This window comes from Lagenorhynchus albirostris, chromosome 7, assembly GCF_949774975.1.
Source record: "Lagenorhynchus albirostris chromosome 7, mLagAlb1.1, whole genome shotgun sequence".
NCBI lineage: Eukaryota > Metazoa > Chordata > Mammalia > Artiodactyla > Delphinidae > Lagenorhynchus > Lagenorhynchus albirostris.
In genome coordinates this window covers 83908124-83923831 of record NC_083101.1, presented here as the reverse complement: position 1 = coordinate 83923831, position 15708 = coordinate 83908124, and the positions used below count along the sequence as shown (strand labels likewise).

Here is a 15708-nt window from a genome sequence, read left to right as displayed (position 1 = left end):
GCTTGTGTTGGTTTTGTTCTTTGGTTTAAAAATAATGAGGAGGGTGAAGCAGCAATAATGGTGTATTTTTAATCTGTAGTGTAGTTTTATTTTTTGCTCAGTTGTTTAAATGCAACGTATTTTATTATTCTTACTTTAAAATTTCATTTAGTTATACCACTCCAGAAGAAGGAGATATTTTGAAGTTTAACTCCAAATTTGAATCTGGGAATCTGCGCAAAGTAATTCAAATTAGAAAGTAAGTCATTAAAAATTTTCCCATTTTGTATGTGCACAGATTATTTTCCTAATTTTCATCAAATTTGTTTATTTTCTGTTTTCAGAAATGAATATGACCTTATTCTGAACTCAGATATAAATAGTAATCATTATCATCAGTGGTTTTACTTTGAAGTCAGTGGAATGCGACCAAGCATTGCTTATAGGTTCAACATCATTAACTGTGAAAAGTCCAACAGTCAATTTAATTATGGTAAGACAGAAAGTTTTCTTTCCCAATTTAGAGGGCATGCAGGCATTGTAACTGTAGGATAGAAGTTTTTAAAAAATTACTAATGTTTTTTAAAAGTTTCAGTGTTCTTTTGTTTTTTCTAGTTTTCAAAATTCAGATATTTATGCAAGATTTGACATAAACTAAGCTTTGCTTTGTTGGTGAAAAGAGTTACCCTTATAAAAGCAAGCCCTTTAAAATGTCATAAGTGGGGCTCCCCTGGTGGCACAGTGGTTGAGAGTCCGCCTGCTGATGCAGGGGACACGGGTTCGTGCCCCAGTCTGGGAAGATCCCACATGCCGCGGAGTGGCTGGGCCTGTGAGCCATGGCCGCTGAGCCTGCGCGTCCGGAGCCTGTGCTCTGCAACAGGAGTGGCCACAGCAGTGAGAGGTCCGCGTACCGCAAAAAACAAAGCAAAACAAAACGAACAAACAAATGTAATAAGTGAGGTTGATTTCATCCAACTTGAATACAGCTATAAAGATTTATTATGTATGCTGCTTAAAATCAAGTTTTTAATAAAGTCTGTTCATCCAGAAGAGAATTACATAAAGCAGTCTCTTTTTAACTGTTTATTTTGAATAGATTCCTAAAAAGTTAAAGTATTATAGAAGTTGCAGAAAGGTTCCATGTTCTCTTCACCAGATTTCCTCTCATGGTTACATCTTACATAGCTGTACTAGAATACCAAAGCCAGGGTTTCAAATACCAGTGCTATAGGTAGATGGCATTTTTGCTAACTGTATTTATTTATTCACTTTTATAAAATAGTACTTACTACTTTAAGCTTCATTAAAATATTATAATTTTTACACTTAAAAGCACACATTTTGGAGCGCTGCTTCTCTATTAAAATAAAACTATACTTCTGTGTGATAATTTTTTCCTTTAGTGTCATTTTAAATTTAAAATGAATAAAATTCTGTAAAACTAAATCAAAACAGTGAGACAGATGGCTGCTTTAGTTTTTAAGTTTCTCCAGCCCTTTGGGTATTTTTGTATGTATATCATCCTTTCCAAACCCACTTTGTGGAGAATTTGGAAAACACAGTGTTGTTAAGAAAATTAAAACCATCAACAGTACATCATCCAGAGAAACTGATTTTATTTGTTTATTTTTTATAAATTTTATTTATTTATTTATTTATTTATGGCTGCATTGGGTCTTGTTGCAGTGAGCAGGGGCTACTCTTCGTTGTGGTGCACGGGCTTCTTATTGTGTGGGCTCTAGAGTGCAGGCTCAGTAGTTGTGACACACAGGCTTAGTTGCTCTGCGGCATGTGGGATCTTCCTGGATCAGGGCTGGAACCCATGTCCCCTGCACTGGCAGGCGGATTCTTAACCACTGTGCCACCAGGGAAGCCCAAGAAACTTATTTTAATGTTTGTTGTTTCTTTCCAGCTTTTAAAATAATGCAGCATGTGATTTTTCCATACATATAGTTATGTATTTATTTAAAAAAATAATGCTCACAACCTATGCAGTTTCATAGTGTGTATTTTAACCAACCATTATATTTATATTGTCAGTATTTTTCTGGTTATTAAATATCCATCTGAAGCAGAGTTTAATGGACATCCTATGGAAGTTCTGTAACTCATTTATCCAAACATTCTTTTGTTGGACTTGTTTTATTTTCCTTCCAGTTTTATTGAGATATAACCGACCCTACAGCACTGTATAACTTTAAAGTGTACAGCATTATGGTTTGACTTATATCATGAAATGATTACAATGTATAGTGGACCTATTACAATTTAAGTTGTTTCTAATTATTTTCTATTTTAAATACTACTGAGATAAACATTGTACTAAATATTTGTGTGTATAATAATTTAGTTACACATTCACAGAAGTGGAATTTCTTTGCCAGCTGTAAATGTGTTTTTTTTTTTTTTTTTTCTGATTAGGAACAGTGGATCTTATGGGATCCACTGTCCAAATTAGGGAATTTGGTAAAGGAAATACACTTTAGAGAAGAATCTCTAAGAAGGAAAGAGAAGAAAAAAACCCGCTGTTTAGCATTTTGTTAGCCATCCTTAAACTTATTCACATTCACATAATTTTAAAATTAAATTTTACCCTTTTATAGATTTGGGATCACAATATGAAAACTCATTTGTAAACTATATTTTTAAACTACACAACATATTGTAAAAACATTTCCCTGTGCCATTACATATTTTCAGCAACATCATTACTAATGTTTGTATAGTATTCTGTTGAGTAATGTACAATAATTTATTTATTTATTTATTTTTTTTTAACATCTTTATTGGGGTATAATTGCTTTACAATGGTGTGTTAGCTTCTGCTTTATAACAAAGCGAATCAGTCATACATAAACATATGTTCCCATATGTCTTCCCTGTTGCGTCTCCCTCCCTCCCACCCTCCCTATCCCACCCCTCCAGGCTGTCACAAAGCACCGAGCCAATATCCCTGTGCCATGCGGCTGCTTCCCACTAGCTATCTACCTTACTACGTTTGTTAGTGTGTATATGCCCATGACTCTCTCTCGCCCTGTCACAGCTCACCCTTCCCCCTCCCCCCTCCCCATAACCTCAAGTCCGTTCTCTAGGAGGTCTGCGTCTTTATTCCTGCTTTACCCCTAGGTTCTTCATGACATTTTTTTTCTTAAATTCCATATATATGTGTTAGCATACGGTATTTGTCTTTTTCTTTCTGACTTACTACACTCTGTATGACAGACTCTAGGTCTATCCACCTCATTACAAATAGCTCAATTTCGTTTCTTTTTATGGCTGAGTAATATTCCATTGTATATATGTGCCACATCTTCTTTATCCATTCATCCGATGACGGGCACTTAGGTTGTTTCCATCTCTGGGCTATTGTAAATAGAGCTGCAATGAACATTTTGGTACATGACTCTTTTTGAATTTTGGTTTTCTCAGGGTATATGCCCAGTAGTGGGATTGCTGGGTCATATGGTAGTTCTATTTGTAGTTTTTTAAGGAACCTCCATACTGTTCTCCATAGTGGCTGAACCAATTCACATTCCCACCAGCAGTGCAAGAGTGTTCCCTTTTCTCCACACCCTCTCCAGCATTTATTGTTTCTAGATTTTTTGATGATGGCCATTCTGACTGGTGTGAGATGATATCTCATTGTAGTTTTGATTTGCATTTCTCTAATGATTAATGATGTTGAGCATTCTTTCATTACAATAATTATTTAAATGATAACAGATTGACGAGAATTTGTCTTTTTCAACATTTCAAAATTAGGAGCTGTGTTGCAATAGATATCCTTAATTATTTTTTTGTGTGTATGTTTCTGATTATTGCTTTGCCATAAATTCCTCCAAGTAGAATTTCTCAAAGGAAATGAACTTATGTTGGTGAAGACTAGGGAAAATGGGTCCTTACAGTGTTGATGGGAGTGTTGAATTAGTTCAGCTTCTTTGAAGTGCATTTGATAGTATGATTTTAGTGTTTATATTTAACTTCATCCATGCAGGATTTATTTTGATATATTCTGTGAATTGGGATCTAACGTAATCCTATCGTTTGTAGTTAAGCAGCTTTAGCTGAACTAATTCTTTCTCAAAAGAGTTTTAAACTGTTGTTTATGAATTCATTGAGTTGTCAGACGTTGACATTTGTAACTCATTTGCAACTGTATTCCTGACCCACTAGTAAAAACAGGATTGGGAACATCACTCAGAAGACATTGTGCATTGTTGCCCTATTATAATTGTTATAGAAAACGGTCAGTTTAGAAAAAACATATTAGAAACTGGTTTAAGGTATCACACTATTGCTTATTCATAATTTCTGACTTTCTGAATTTGGGTGGAATTTTTCTGACCTGTTAGTCATACTGTGTATCCCTTTTGGTTTGAAACACCACAACTCTCGCAAGCTGTGGCCTTCACAATATACCAGCATTTGTTTGGGGGCTGTGTGTTGCTCTAGCACCACTTGATTTTAATTATTCTGACCTTTCAGTCTTGTGTAACATCATTGTTGTTCTAGAACCATTTTGTTTTTAAAATTATTTTGACTTTATAATATAGTTTAACATCCTGTAGTCTTTTTCAGAAACAGTTTAACAACTTTTTCTAACTTTATTTTTCCTGAATAGTTTATTCTGAATATCATTCTGAGTAATTTTTTCAAGTGCCCCAAATTTCCATTGCATTAAACTTATAATGTGGGAGAAATTGGATTTCTTATATTGTATTCGATCTTGCCACTTACGAACATGGTGTATTTGTTTACTCAAGTTTTTTATGTTCTCACCTAAATTTCTTAGTTTTCTTTTTGTAAGTTCCATATATTTCTTAAGTATACCTTCATTCTTAAGTATTTTATATATTTCTTTTTTCTGTTGTGAAAGAGTACTTCTCCCTATTTTCAAGCTTGTTATTATTTATAATTAAGAAAGCTAAGGATTTTTATATGTTTACTTGAAAATCAGACTCCTTAGTTACTTATTAGTTCTCATAGTTTCTCAGTTGATATTTTGAATTTTCTTGGTAGGTCCCTAGAATTTCTCCTTATCCCTAGTTATATCATATACGTTTCATTGCTTGGCTGGAACTTTGAGATTGTTTAAACTAAAAGGAGACTTTGGGCATCCTTGTTTGATTTTGAATTTAATGTGAGTGCTGTTTGTGTGTGTGTGTGTGTGTGTGTGTGTGTGTGTGTATTTTTTTTTTTTGTGGAGGTGCCCCGTGGCATGCGGGATCTTAGTTCCCCGACCAGGGATCGCACCCGCGCCTCCTGCATTGGGAGCGTGAAGTCTTAACCTGCTGGACCGCCAGGGAAATCCTGCTAGTATTTATATTATGTATGTCAGCTTGTTTTGGGATACATATTCTTTCTTATACTAAAGAAAGGCTATTTTTACCAAATTTTTAAAATTAGAAATATTTTATTTCACTTTTTGCATTTATCAGTGTGACCATATAATGCTGTGAGCTGTTAATGTGCTGTGTTATAATTATTTAATAATGTTTCTAATAGTAAACCGTCCTTGAGTTTCAGAAATTAGTCTGTTTTGCCCTGTGAGTTAATCTTTAATACAAATATTTTGCATTTGTTAGTATTTTGTTTAAAGGATTTTACATCATTGGTCATAAGTTAGACAAGACAATTTTCTGACTGGAGGACTATCTTTTTATAGTTTTGGAAGCAGGCTAATGCTAACATTGAACACTTAAATGAACAGCTTTTATTTCCCTACCCAGTGTTCTGGAGCAGTTTAAATAGCATTTATATCTTTTCATGAAACTTGGAAATAATGCACCTGTAAAGTAGTCTGATTCTGTGCCCCTTTTTGGGGGGAGAGGGAGCATCTGGATAACTTCTTCAGTTTTATATGACTCCATATAGTCTAGTTTTCTATTTTTTACTGAGGCAGTCTTGATTATTTATTTTTTCTTACACAGGTGACATTTAGATTTTCAGAATTCACTAGCAGAGAGTTATATGCGATATCTGTAGTATGTGTACTTGCATGTCCCCTCGTTTGCTTTCCTTTTGTGTGTGTGTGCGTAAAACGTAATTTGTTTTATTTTACTATTTTTAAAACCTGGCTCTTAGTTTTATTCATTATTTCCTTTAAAAGTTTTTTTTTTTTAATTTATTAATTTCTCCCTTGTCCTCCCTGCAGGTTGATATTTTTTCTCTTTCTAACTTCTAGTTTATTTGCTTAAATTTATTTAAGTTTATTTTTGTTTGATGATCAAGCATTTAGGGTATTTTTTTAATTGAGGTATAGTTGATTTACAATATTAATTTTAGGTGTACAGCTTAGTGATTCAAAATTTTTATAAATTATAATCCATTTGTAGTTATTAAAAATATTGGCTCTATTCCCTGTGTTGTACAATATCCTTGATGCTTAATTGTTTTATACATAGTACTTTGTAACTCTTAATCACCTGCCCCTATCTTGCCCCTCCCACCTCCCCTCTCCCCACTGGTAACCTTGTTTGTTCACAATATCTGTGATTCTGTTTCTTTTTATGTTCACTAGTTTGTTTTATTTTTTATATTCCACATAAACATGATAAAATACAGTATTTGTCTTTCTCTGTCTGGCTTATTTCACTGAGCATAATACCCTCCTAGTCCACCCATGTTGTTGTAAATGGCAAATTTTATTCTTTTTTATGGCTGAGTAGTATTCCGTGTGTGTGTGTGTGTGTGTGTGTGTGTGTGTGTATACACCACATCTTCTTTTTCCATTCATCTGTTCATGGGCAGTTAGGTTGCTTCCGTATCTTGGCTATTGTAATAATATGAACATTGGGGTGCATGCTTATTTCGGGGCTCCTTCTCGGTTCCATTGATCTGTGTATCCATGTTTGTGCCAGTACCATACTGTTTTGATTACTGAAGCTTTGTAGTGTAGTGTGAAGTCAGGGAGCATGGTACCTCCAGCTTGTTCTTCTCTTTCAAGATTGTTTTGGTTATTCAGGGTCTTTTATGTTTCCATACAAATTTTAAATTTATTTGTCCTGGTTCTGTGAACAATGCCATCGGTATTTTGATAGGGATTGCATTAAATCTGTAGATTGCCTTGGGTAGTATGGTTATTTTAACAATACTGATTCTTCCAATCCATGAACATGATGTGTCTCTCCATCTGTGTCTTCTTCAGTTTCATCAGTGTCCTTTTGTTTTTTGAGTACAGGTCTTTTACCTCCTTAGGTAGGTTTATTCCTAGGTATTTTATTCTTTTTTGATGCATTGGTACATGGAATTGTTTCCTTAATTTCTCTTTCTGATAGTTCGTTATTAGTGTATAGAAATGCAACAGACTTCTATATATTAATTTTGAATCCTGCAACTTTACTGAATTCATTGAAGAGTTCTAGTGGTTTTTTGGTGGCGTCTTTAGGATTTTCTATATATAATGTCATGTCATTTGCAAACAATGACAGTTTTACTTTCTGTTTTCCAATTTGGATTCCTTTTATTACTCTTTGTTATCTGAAAGCTGTGGCTAGGACTTCTAATATTATATTGAATAAAAGTAAGGAGAGTGGGCATCCTTGTCTTGTTTCTGATCTTAGAGGAAATGCTTTCAGCTTTTCATCATTGCGTATGATGTTAGCTGTGGGCTAATAATATATGGCCTTTATTATGTTGAGATATGTTCCCTCTGTACCCACTTCCTGTAGAGATTTTATCATAAGTGGATGTTGAAATTTGTCAAAAGCTTTTTCTGCATCTTTTGAGATGATCATATTGTTTTTATTCTTCAATTTGTCAATGTGGTGTATCACATTGATTGATTTGTGGATATTGAACCATCCTTGCATCCCTGCAATAAATCCCACTTGTTAATGGTATACGGTCTCCTTTTAACATATTGTTGGATTCAGTTTGCTAATATTTTGTTTAGGATTATTGAGTCTATGTTCATCAGTGATATTAGCTTGTAATTTTCTTTTTTTGTGATCTCTTTGTCTGATTTTGGTGTCAGGGTGATGCTAGCCTCATAGAATGATTTCAGAAGTATTCCTTCCTCAGCAACTTTTTAGAATAGTTTGAGAAGGATAGGTGTTAGCTCTTCTCTAAATGTTTGGTGGAATTCATCTGTGAAGCTATCTGGTCCAGGACTTTTGTTTTTTGGGAGTTTTTAAATTACTGATTCACTTTCATTATGAGTAATTGCTCTGTTTATGTTTTCTATTCCTTCTTGGTTCAATCTTGGGAGGTTGTACATTTCTAGGAATTTGTCCATTTCTTCTAGTTTGTACATTTTACTGGCATATCTCTTATGATTCTTTTTATTTCTGTGGTGTTGCTTATAAATTCTCCCTTTTTATTTCTGATTTTTACTGATTTGAGCCCTCTTTTTTTCTCGATGAGTCTGGCTAAAAGTTTATCAATTTTGTTTATTTTTTCAAAGAACCGCTTTTAGTTTCACTGATGTTTTCTGTTGTTCTTTTTAGTCTCTATTTTATTAATTCTTGATCTTTATGATTTCTTTCCTTCTACTAACTTTGGGTTTTGTTTGTTCTTTTTCCTTTAGGTGTAAGGTTAGGTTTCTGTTTTTTTGTTTTTTTTTGGTTTAAAGTTAGGTTGTTTATTTGAGAGTTTTCTTGTTTCCTTAGGTAAGCTGTATCACTTTAAAAGTCCCTCTCAGAACTGCTTTTGTTGCATTGTATAGATTTTGGATTTATTGTGTTTTTGTTTTCATTTGTCTCCAGGTTTTTTGTTTTCTTCAGTGATCCATTGGTTGTTTAGGAGCATATTGTGTAACCTCCATGTGTTTGTGTTTTTTGGCAGGTTTTTTGTTTTTTTTTTGTAGTCTCATGGCATTGTGGTCAAAAAAGATGCTTGATATTATTTCAATTTTCTTAAATTTACCGAGGCCTGTTTTGTGGCCTAGCATGTGATCTATCCTGTAGAACGTTCCATATGCATTTGAAAAGAGTGTGTTATCTGCTGCTTTTGGACAGAGTGTTCTATATATATCTATTAAGTCCATCTGCTCTAATGTGTCATTTAAGGGCAGTGTTACCTTATTGATTTTCTGTCTAGATGATCTGTCCATTGATGTAAATGGGTGTTAATATCCACTACTAATATTGTGTTATAGTTGATTTCGCCCTTTATGTCTGTTAATATTTGCTCTTTGTGTTTAGGTGCGCCTATGTTGGGTGCATATATATTTGTAATTGTTATATTTTCTTCTTGGATTGATCCCCTGATCATTATATGATATCCTTCTTTGTCTCTTGTCACAGTCTTTGTTTTAAAATCTATTTTGTCTCATATAGGTATTGCTACCCTGGCTTTCTTTTGATTTCCATTTGCGTGGAATACCTTTTTCCATCCCCTCACTTTCAATCTGTTTGTGTCTTTGGATATGAAGTGAGTCTCTTGTAGACAGCATATATTACAGGTCTTGTTTTTGCATCCATTCAGCTGCTCTCTGTCTTTTGATTAGAGCATTTATTCTATTTATATTTAATTATTGATACTTATGTACTTACTGCCACTGTGTTAATTGTTTTGGAGTTGTTTTTGTAGGTCTTTTTTGTTTATTTTTTGTTTGTTCTCTTCCCCTATGATTTGATGACTATCTCTAGTGTTATGTTTGGATTCCTTTTTCTTTTGTGTCTGTATCTATTATAGATTTTTGTTTTGTTGTTACCATGAGGTTTATATGTAGCAATCTATATTTATATACATGATTATTTTAGGTTGTTGATCTCTTAATTTCAAATACATTGTAACAACCATGTATTTGTACTCTTCTCTCCTCACAATTACCATTTTCGATATCATATATATTTTACATCTGTTTGTTTTGTGTATTCCTTAACTGCCTATTGTGGGTATAGCTTATTTTACTGCTTTTGTCTTTTAACCTTCCTACTAGCTCTGTACATGTTGTTTTACTACCTTTACTGTATGTTTGCCTTTACTGATGAGCTTTTTCCTTTCATAATTTTCATGTTCCTAGTTGTAGCCTTTTCTTTTTCACTTAGAGAAGTCCTTTTAACGTTTCTTGTAAAGCTGGTTTGTTGGTGCTGAACTCTTTTAGCTTTTGCTTGTCTGCAAAACATTTGATCTCTCCATCAAATCAGAATGAGAGCCTTGCCAGGTAGAATATTCTTGATTGTAGGTTTTTCCCTTTCATCATTTTAAATATATCATGCCACTCCCTTCTGGCCTGCAGAGTTTCTGCTGAAAAGTCAGCTGATAGACTTATGGGAGTTCCCTTTTATGTAACTTAGTGCTTTTTCCTTGCTCCTTTTAATATTCTCTCCTTTTAAAATGTTTTTGCCATTTTAATAACATTGTGTCTTGGTGTGGTCCTCTTCTGGTTAATCCTGTTTGGGACTCTCTGTGCTTTCTGTATTCTTTTGCAGGTTAGGGAAATTTTCAGCTGTTATTTCTTCAAATGTGTTATTTTCTCCTTTGTCTCTTCCTTTTTGGACCCCTATAATGTGAATCCTAGTATGCTCGATGTTGCCCCAGAGGTCTCTGTCCTTATTTCTTTTTATTCTTTTTTCTGTTCAGCATCAGTGATTTCCACTATTCTTGTCTTCCAGGTTGCTGATCCTTTTCCTGTGTATCATTTAGTCTCCTATTGATTCCTTATATTGATGTGTAATTTTTGTTTCATTTATTGTGTTCTTCATCTCAGTTTGGTTGTTCTTTATATTTTCCAACTCTTTGTTAAAAACTTATAATTTCCTGCCCTGTGCATCTTTACTTCTCCTGAGTTCTTTCATCATCCTTATGGTCATTACCTTGAACTCTTTCTTGGGTAGATTGCCTATACTTACTTCATTTTGTTCTTCTTTTAGGGTTTTATCTTATTCCTTCGTTTGAAACGTGTTCCTCTGTCAACTTATTTTGCCTAAGTTGCTATTTTTGTTTTTATGTATCTGGTATGTTGGTTGTGTTTCCTGACCTTAGAAAAGTACCTTTTAGTAGGAGATGTTCTGTGCACCCCAGCTGTGTACTTCTCTCTGGTCACTAGAACTGTGTGCTCTAGTGGTGCCTCCTACATGGGCTTTTTGGGTCCTTCTGTTGTGGTGGGCTGACCACTGTGGGTGGACTGGTAGGTGTGGCTGGCCCCTGGTCTGGTTGGTTGCCAAGCCCTGCCTTGTGTGGAGGCTGCCAGCCACTGGTTGGTAGGGCTGGGTTGTGAGGTGGCTGGCTGTGGAACCCCAGGGGGCCTTAGGGCTACTGCTGGCTCACTGGTGGACAGAGTTGGGGTCCAGGAGATCCTGGGGCCAGTGCTCACTTACTGGTGGCTGAAGCCAGGTCTTGGAGCTGATTTTGGCCTTACTGTCAAGCAGAGCTGGGCCCTGGGGTCTGGCTAGAGTGCCCAGGGATCCCAGAACTGGTGTCAGACCACTGGAGGGTGGGGCTGGTTCCTGATACAGCTGGCTGCAGGGTTTGAGGTGTCCTGAAACTTGTCTTGGCTTGCTGGGACTAGGGCCCAACTGTCCCAGGTCTGGTGCTGGCCTGCTAGTGGTTGGGTTGGGTCCTGCCCTGGCAGGTTTCAGGGCTGAGGTTGTCCTGGGGCTGGTGAGTGCCCACTGGTGGGTGAGACTGGTCTTGAGGCTGGAGCAGGCTTGTTTTTGGGCAGGGGCTGGGCCCAGTGGGTCCTGAGGCTGGTGCCTGTCCAGTGGTATGTGAGGCTGGTCCTGAGGCCAGCGTCAGCTTCCTGCTGGTAGGTGGAGTTGGGTCTTGGAATCTCTGCGTGTAGGGCCCTGGGGGTCCCAGATCTAGTGCCTGTACACTGGTGTGTGGGGACAGGTCCTGGGCCCTCTGGTGGGCACAGCCGTGTTCAGGGGTTCTTAAGGCAGCCTGCCTATTGGTGGGTGGGGGTATGTCTTGGCCCAGTTAGTTGCTTGGCCTCAGGTGTCGCAGAACTGGTGACTACAGGCTGTTGAGTCCTGGGGTCCTGGGGCTAATAAGCTAGAGGGAGGATTCCACACTGGTGATACTTGCCAGCACCAGTGTCTGATAGAACGAGCACCCAAAGATGGCAGCCCCCAGTGTCTGTGTCCTTAGGGTGAGCTCCAGTTGCCTCTTTCCTCTCTGGGAGACTTCTCAAGATCAGCAGTTAGGTCTGACCCAGGCTCCTTTCAAATGACTTCTTTTTCCCTGGGCCCTGGTACGTGTGAGATTTTGTGTGTGTCCTTTAGGGTCTGTTTCCCACAGCCCTCCAGCCCCCCTGAATTTAAGCCCTGCTAGCCTTCAAAGCCAAACATTCTCAAGGCTTGTTTCCTGGCACAGGACTCCTGGGCTAGGGAGCCTCATGTGGGGCTTAGACCCCTTGCTCCCTGGGGAGAACCTCTGCAATTGTATTCTCCTGTTTGTGGATTGCCCACTGAGGGGCATGCGTCTTGACTATACCATGACTCTCCCCCTCCTACCCGTCTCGTTGTGGTTCTTCTTTATATCTTTAGTTGTAGAAGATCTTTTCTGGTAGGTTCTAGTCTTTTTCATAGGTGGTTCTGTAGATAGTTGTGATTTTGGTGTGCCCCTGAGAGGAGGTGAGCTCAGGGTCCTTCTACTCTGCCATGTTGGGAAGTCTCCTGCAAGGGTTTAGATTTTGGATTTGTTCTCGATTACAACTTAATTTTGTATCCCCTCCCCTCCAGATTTTGATACTAAGACCTCCTTGTAATTTTCTAGATGGCTTCTAATTGTGTTTGGTTTTGGTATCCCTTTTGGCCCAAGAATTATTTAGAAAAGGGTTTGTTATATTTTTAGTTGGTTAAATTATTTTGGCTATAATTTTTCTCATTGCATTCAAATTTTAATCAGTTTTGTTCATAGATGTGAAATTTATGATTTGAAATAATTTTTATGGCTTAATATCTGATCAGTTTTAGTGTTCACAGGTTCTTGGAAAATATGTATTCTTTGTTGGCAACATAATTTAACATACATTGTTAAGTTTATTGTTATAAATTTGTTTATTCGGTTTTCTGTATCCTTTTTATTTTTTATCTTGTCTACTTGCCCAAGGCTTAAGAAAACCCAACAGTCTTTCACCTCTATTATGTTTCTGTCAATACCTCATTTAAAATGAGGTATTTAAAATATATACATATTTTTTTCAATTTTAATGCTGTATCATTTGGCACAAAGACATTTATAACTTTTCCTGTTCCTTTTGTGTATACCCATTAACAGTATAAAATAGTCACATTCATTCCATTCAGTATCTTTTGCCCAGAATTGTATTTTTTTTTTGCGGTACGCGGGCCTCTCACTGTTGTGGCCTCTCCCGTTGCGGAGCACAGGCTCTGGAAGCGCAGGCTCAGCGGCCATGGCTCACGGGCCCAGCCGCTCTGCGGCATGTGGGATCTTCCCGGACCAGGGCATGAACCCGTGTCTCCTGCATCGGCAGGCGGACTCTCAACCACTGCACCACCAGGGAAGCCCCAGAATTGTATTTTTATATTATATTGATTTGAATTTGTTTGATACATCTTTGCTGATTGTTTTTGTAAATAGAGGTTGCATTTTGTTCGACCCTTGCCTTTTAAAATGTGATTTTAACCTATTTAAAATTCTTTTTATAATTGATACTTTTTTAATGTTTTCTATTTTTGCTGTTCTTTATTTTCTTTATGTGTTATTCTTTAAGGGCCTACAAGGTGTAGTACAACACTTTTAGCTATGGGGAACCAAAATATGTATATATAAAAATAGATTGTGAGGCATATTCTGTACTGGATTTCTTTCAGTCCTGCTCCATCTGTCTTAAGTTTAGTAGAGATTCCTCCCAGATTCTGACAAGAAATTGTCTGTTGTGAGTCTTTTATTTTCCTATACTTGTAAGTATTTAACTAGGAGGTTGGTAGAAGCTGTAGAAAGAGTTGTTAGGTAGATGTAATTTTCAAATGAACTCTACTATTAGATTTGTTAGGGTAATGCAACATACAGCAAATCTTGGTTTGTCTGAACATCAATAGAGTTAGAAGAAGGGAGAGACCAATATTTTAGTAAATTAGAATTCAACATTTTAAGGAATGATAACCAACTATGTAGTTAATGTTAATTGTCATGAGATTCATATTGAATTCACTTCAGGGATGTAATGATGACTGAAGATATTTGCAGTGGAAGCATCTTCAGCTGGAAGAATTTATTTAATTGCCATGCATGATTGAAGTCAGGAAATAATATTAATTAGGAAATTGTAAAAAAAAAAATTTTTCCCCATTGGGACATGCTGCTTGGGGAAGTATTTAAATGTTGGTTCTTCTAGCAGATGTGCCCAATAGAGGTCTTGTTCTTTGTCAGTGTCCCTCAAAAAAGAGCAGAATTATAGTTTCTTTTGTTTCACAAGTTGCCCTTTTCTTGGAGAATTTTTAGGTGATTCTATTAAATATTAGTTTTCTTAGTTTTCTCACAATGAATGATCTTACTTGTAAATTTGTATATGAGAATTTATATCACTATATACTACTGATATATCTGTTGTAATCCGTCACTCCCTCCCCCTTATTGGCCCCCCCCTTACCTGAAAGGGGTTTGCTCAAATTACCACTAGATGGCAGTCTTGCGTTTTAGTAACTTAGAGCTTTAGTCACAAGCTCCCTCTTTCTCCCCCTGCCCTTCCTCCCCCATATCTTCCAGATATATGAAGATTTTTAACCACTCTCTTATATAAATTGAACATATGTGGAACCAGGCAACAAAATAGCATTTTGGAGTCAATTCTGTAGCATTCCCACCTTGCTCACATTAGTTAATTCCATACTTGGAAGTTGAGCTATTTCTTGACTGAAGAAATCTTCCCTGACTCCCCAGACTGGCTTAGTCCCCTTGATAAATGTTGCTTGTAATTTTTTCCTTTTAGGGCGCTCTTCACAGTTTTATGTTGTTTTTGTATGGGACTGGTTAATACCTTTCCTCTCTGTGTGCCCCTCCCCGCAAATTGTTTGTATATTCCACAAGATCAGGGACAGTATCTGTTGCTGACCACTGTTATTTATAGTAAGGCATTTAGTAGATGTTCAGTAAATAGTTATTAAATAAATGAGGCAATGGATGAATGAACTATGAAGATCCTATTAGGAACATAAAATGCCACGCACAAAATATATGTCAAGAAGACGGTAGTTCTGTTTATGATCATCGTTTTCTAAATATTTTTTTTGAAATAATTTCAAACTTACAGAAAAGTTATACCCTTTATCTACATGTTGGGCTTTGAAAGTGATGCCCCATCACCCTAGAACACTTTCGGTGTATTTTGTGCAAACATGGCATTTTTCTATGTAACTATGGGATAGCTATCAACATCAGGAAATTATCATTGATATATGAATCCCATCTAATCCTTATAGCCCCCCCATTTAAGTTTCACCTATTTTCTCATTAATGACCTTAATAGCACAAGGATTCAGCTCAAACCACATGTTGTAAATTAGTTGTCAAGTCTCTTTAGACTATTTTAGTCAGGAACAGTTTTGCAGTCTTTAATGTTCATGACCTTGACACTTTTGAAAATTATAGCACTTATTTTGTAGAATGGTTCTCAGTTTGGAGTTGTCTCATGTTCCTCATGATTTGATTTAAGTTAGGCATCTTCGGGAGGAACATCACAGAAGTGACATTGTGTTTTGGTGACCCAGGATTTTGTTTTATTACTGATAGTAATAATTTATTCACTTGATTAAGTTGGTGTCTGCCAGACTTTTCCATTGTAAAGTTACCTTTTTTCTCTGTAGTTAGTAAGTATTT

General features: G+C 36.4%; 1 protein-coding gene across 3 annotated transcripts in view; it reads left to right on the top strand.

Annotated features, from left to right (window-relative positions):
* The window catches only part of AGTPBP1 (ATP/GTP binding carboxypeptidase 1), a 170193-nt gene that overhangs the window by 104681 nt on the left and 49804 nt on the right, over positions 1–15708 (top strand). For all 3 annotated transcript variants that reach the window (XM_060155351.1, XM_060155350.1, XM_060155352.1), the window contains exons 16-17: positions 152–238; positions 324–472. In XM_060155351.1, the coding sequence (XP_060011334.1) occupies positions 152–238; positions 324–472 (236 nt within the window). The remainder of the gene's footprint in view (positions 1–151; positions 239–323; positions 473–15708) is intronic.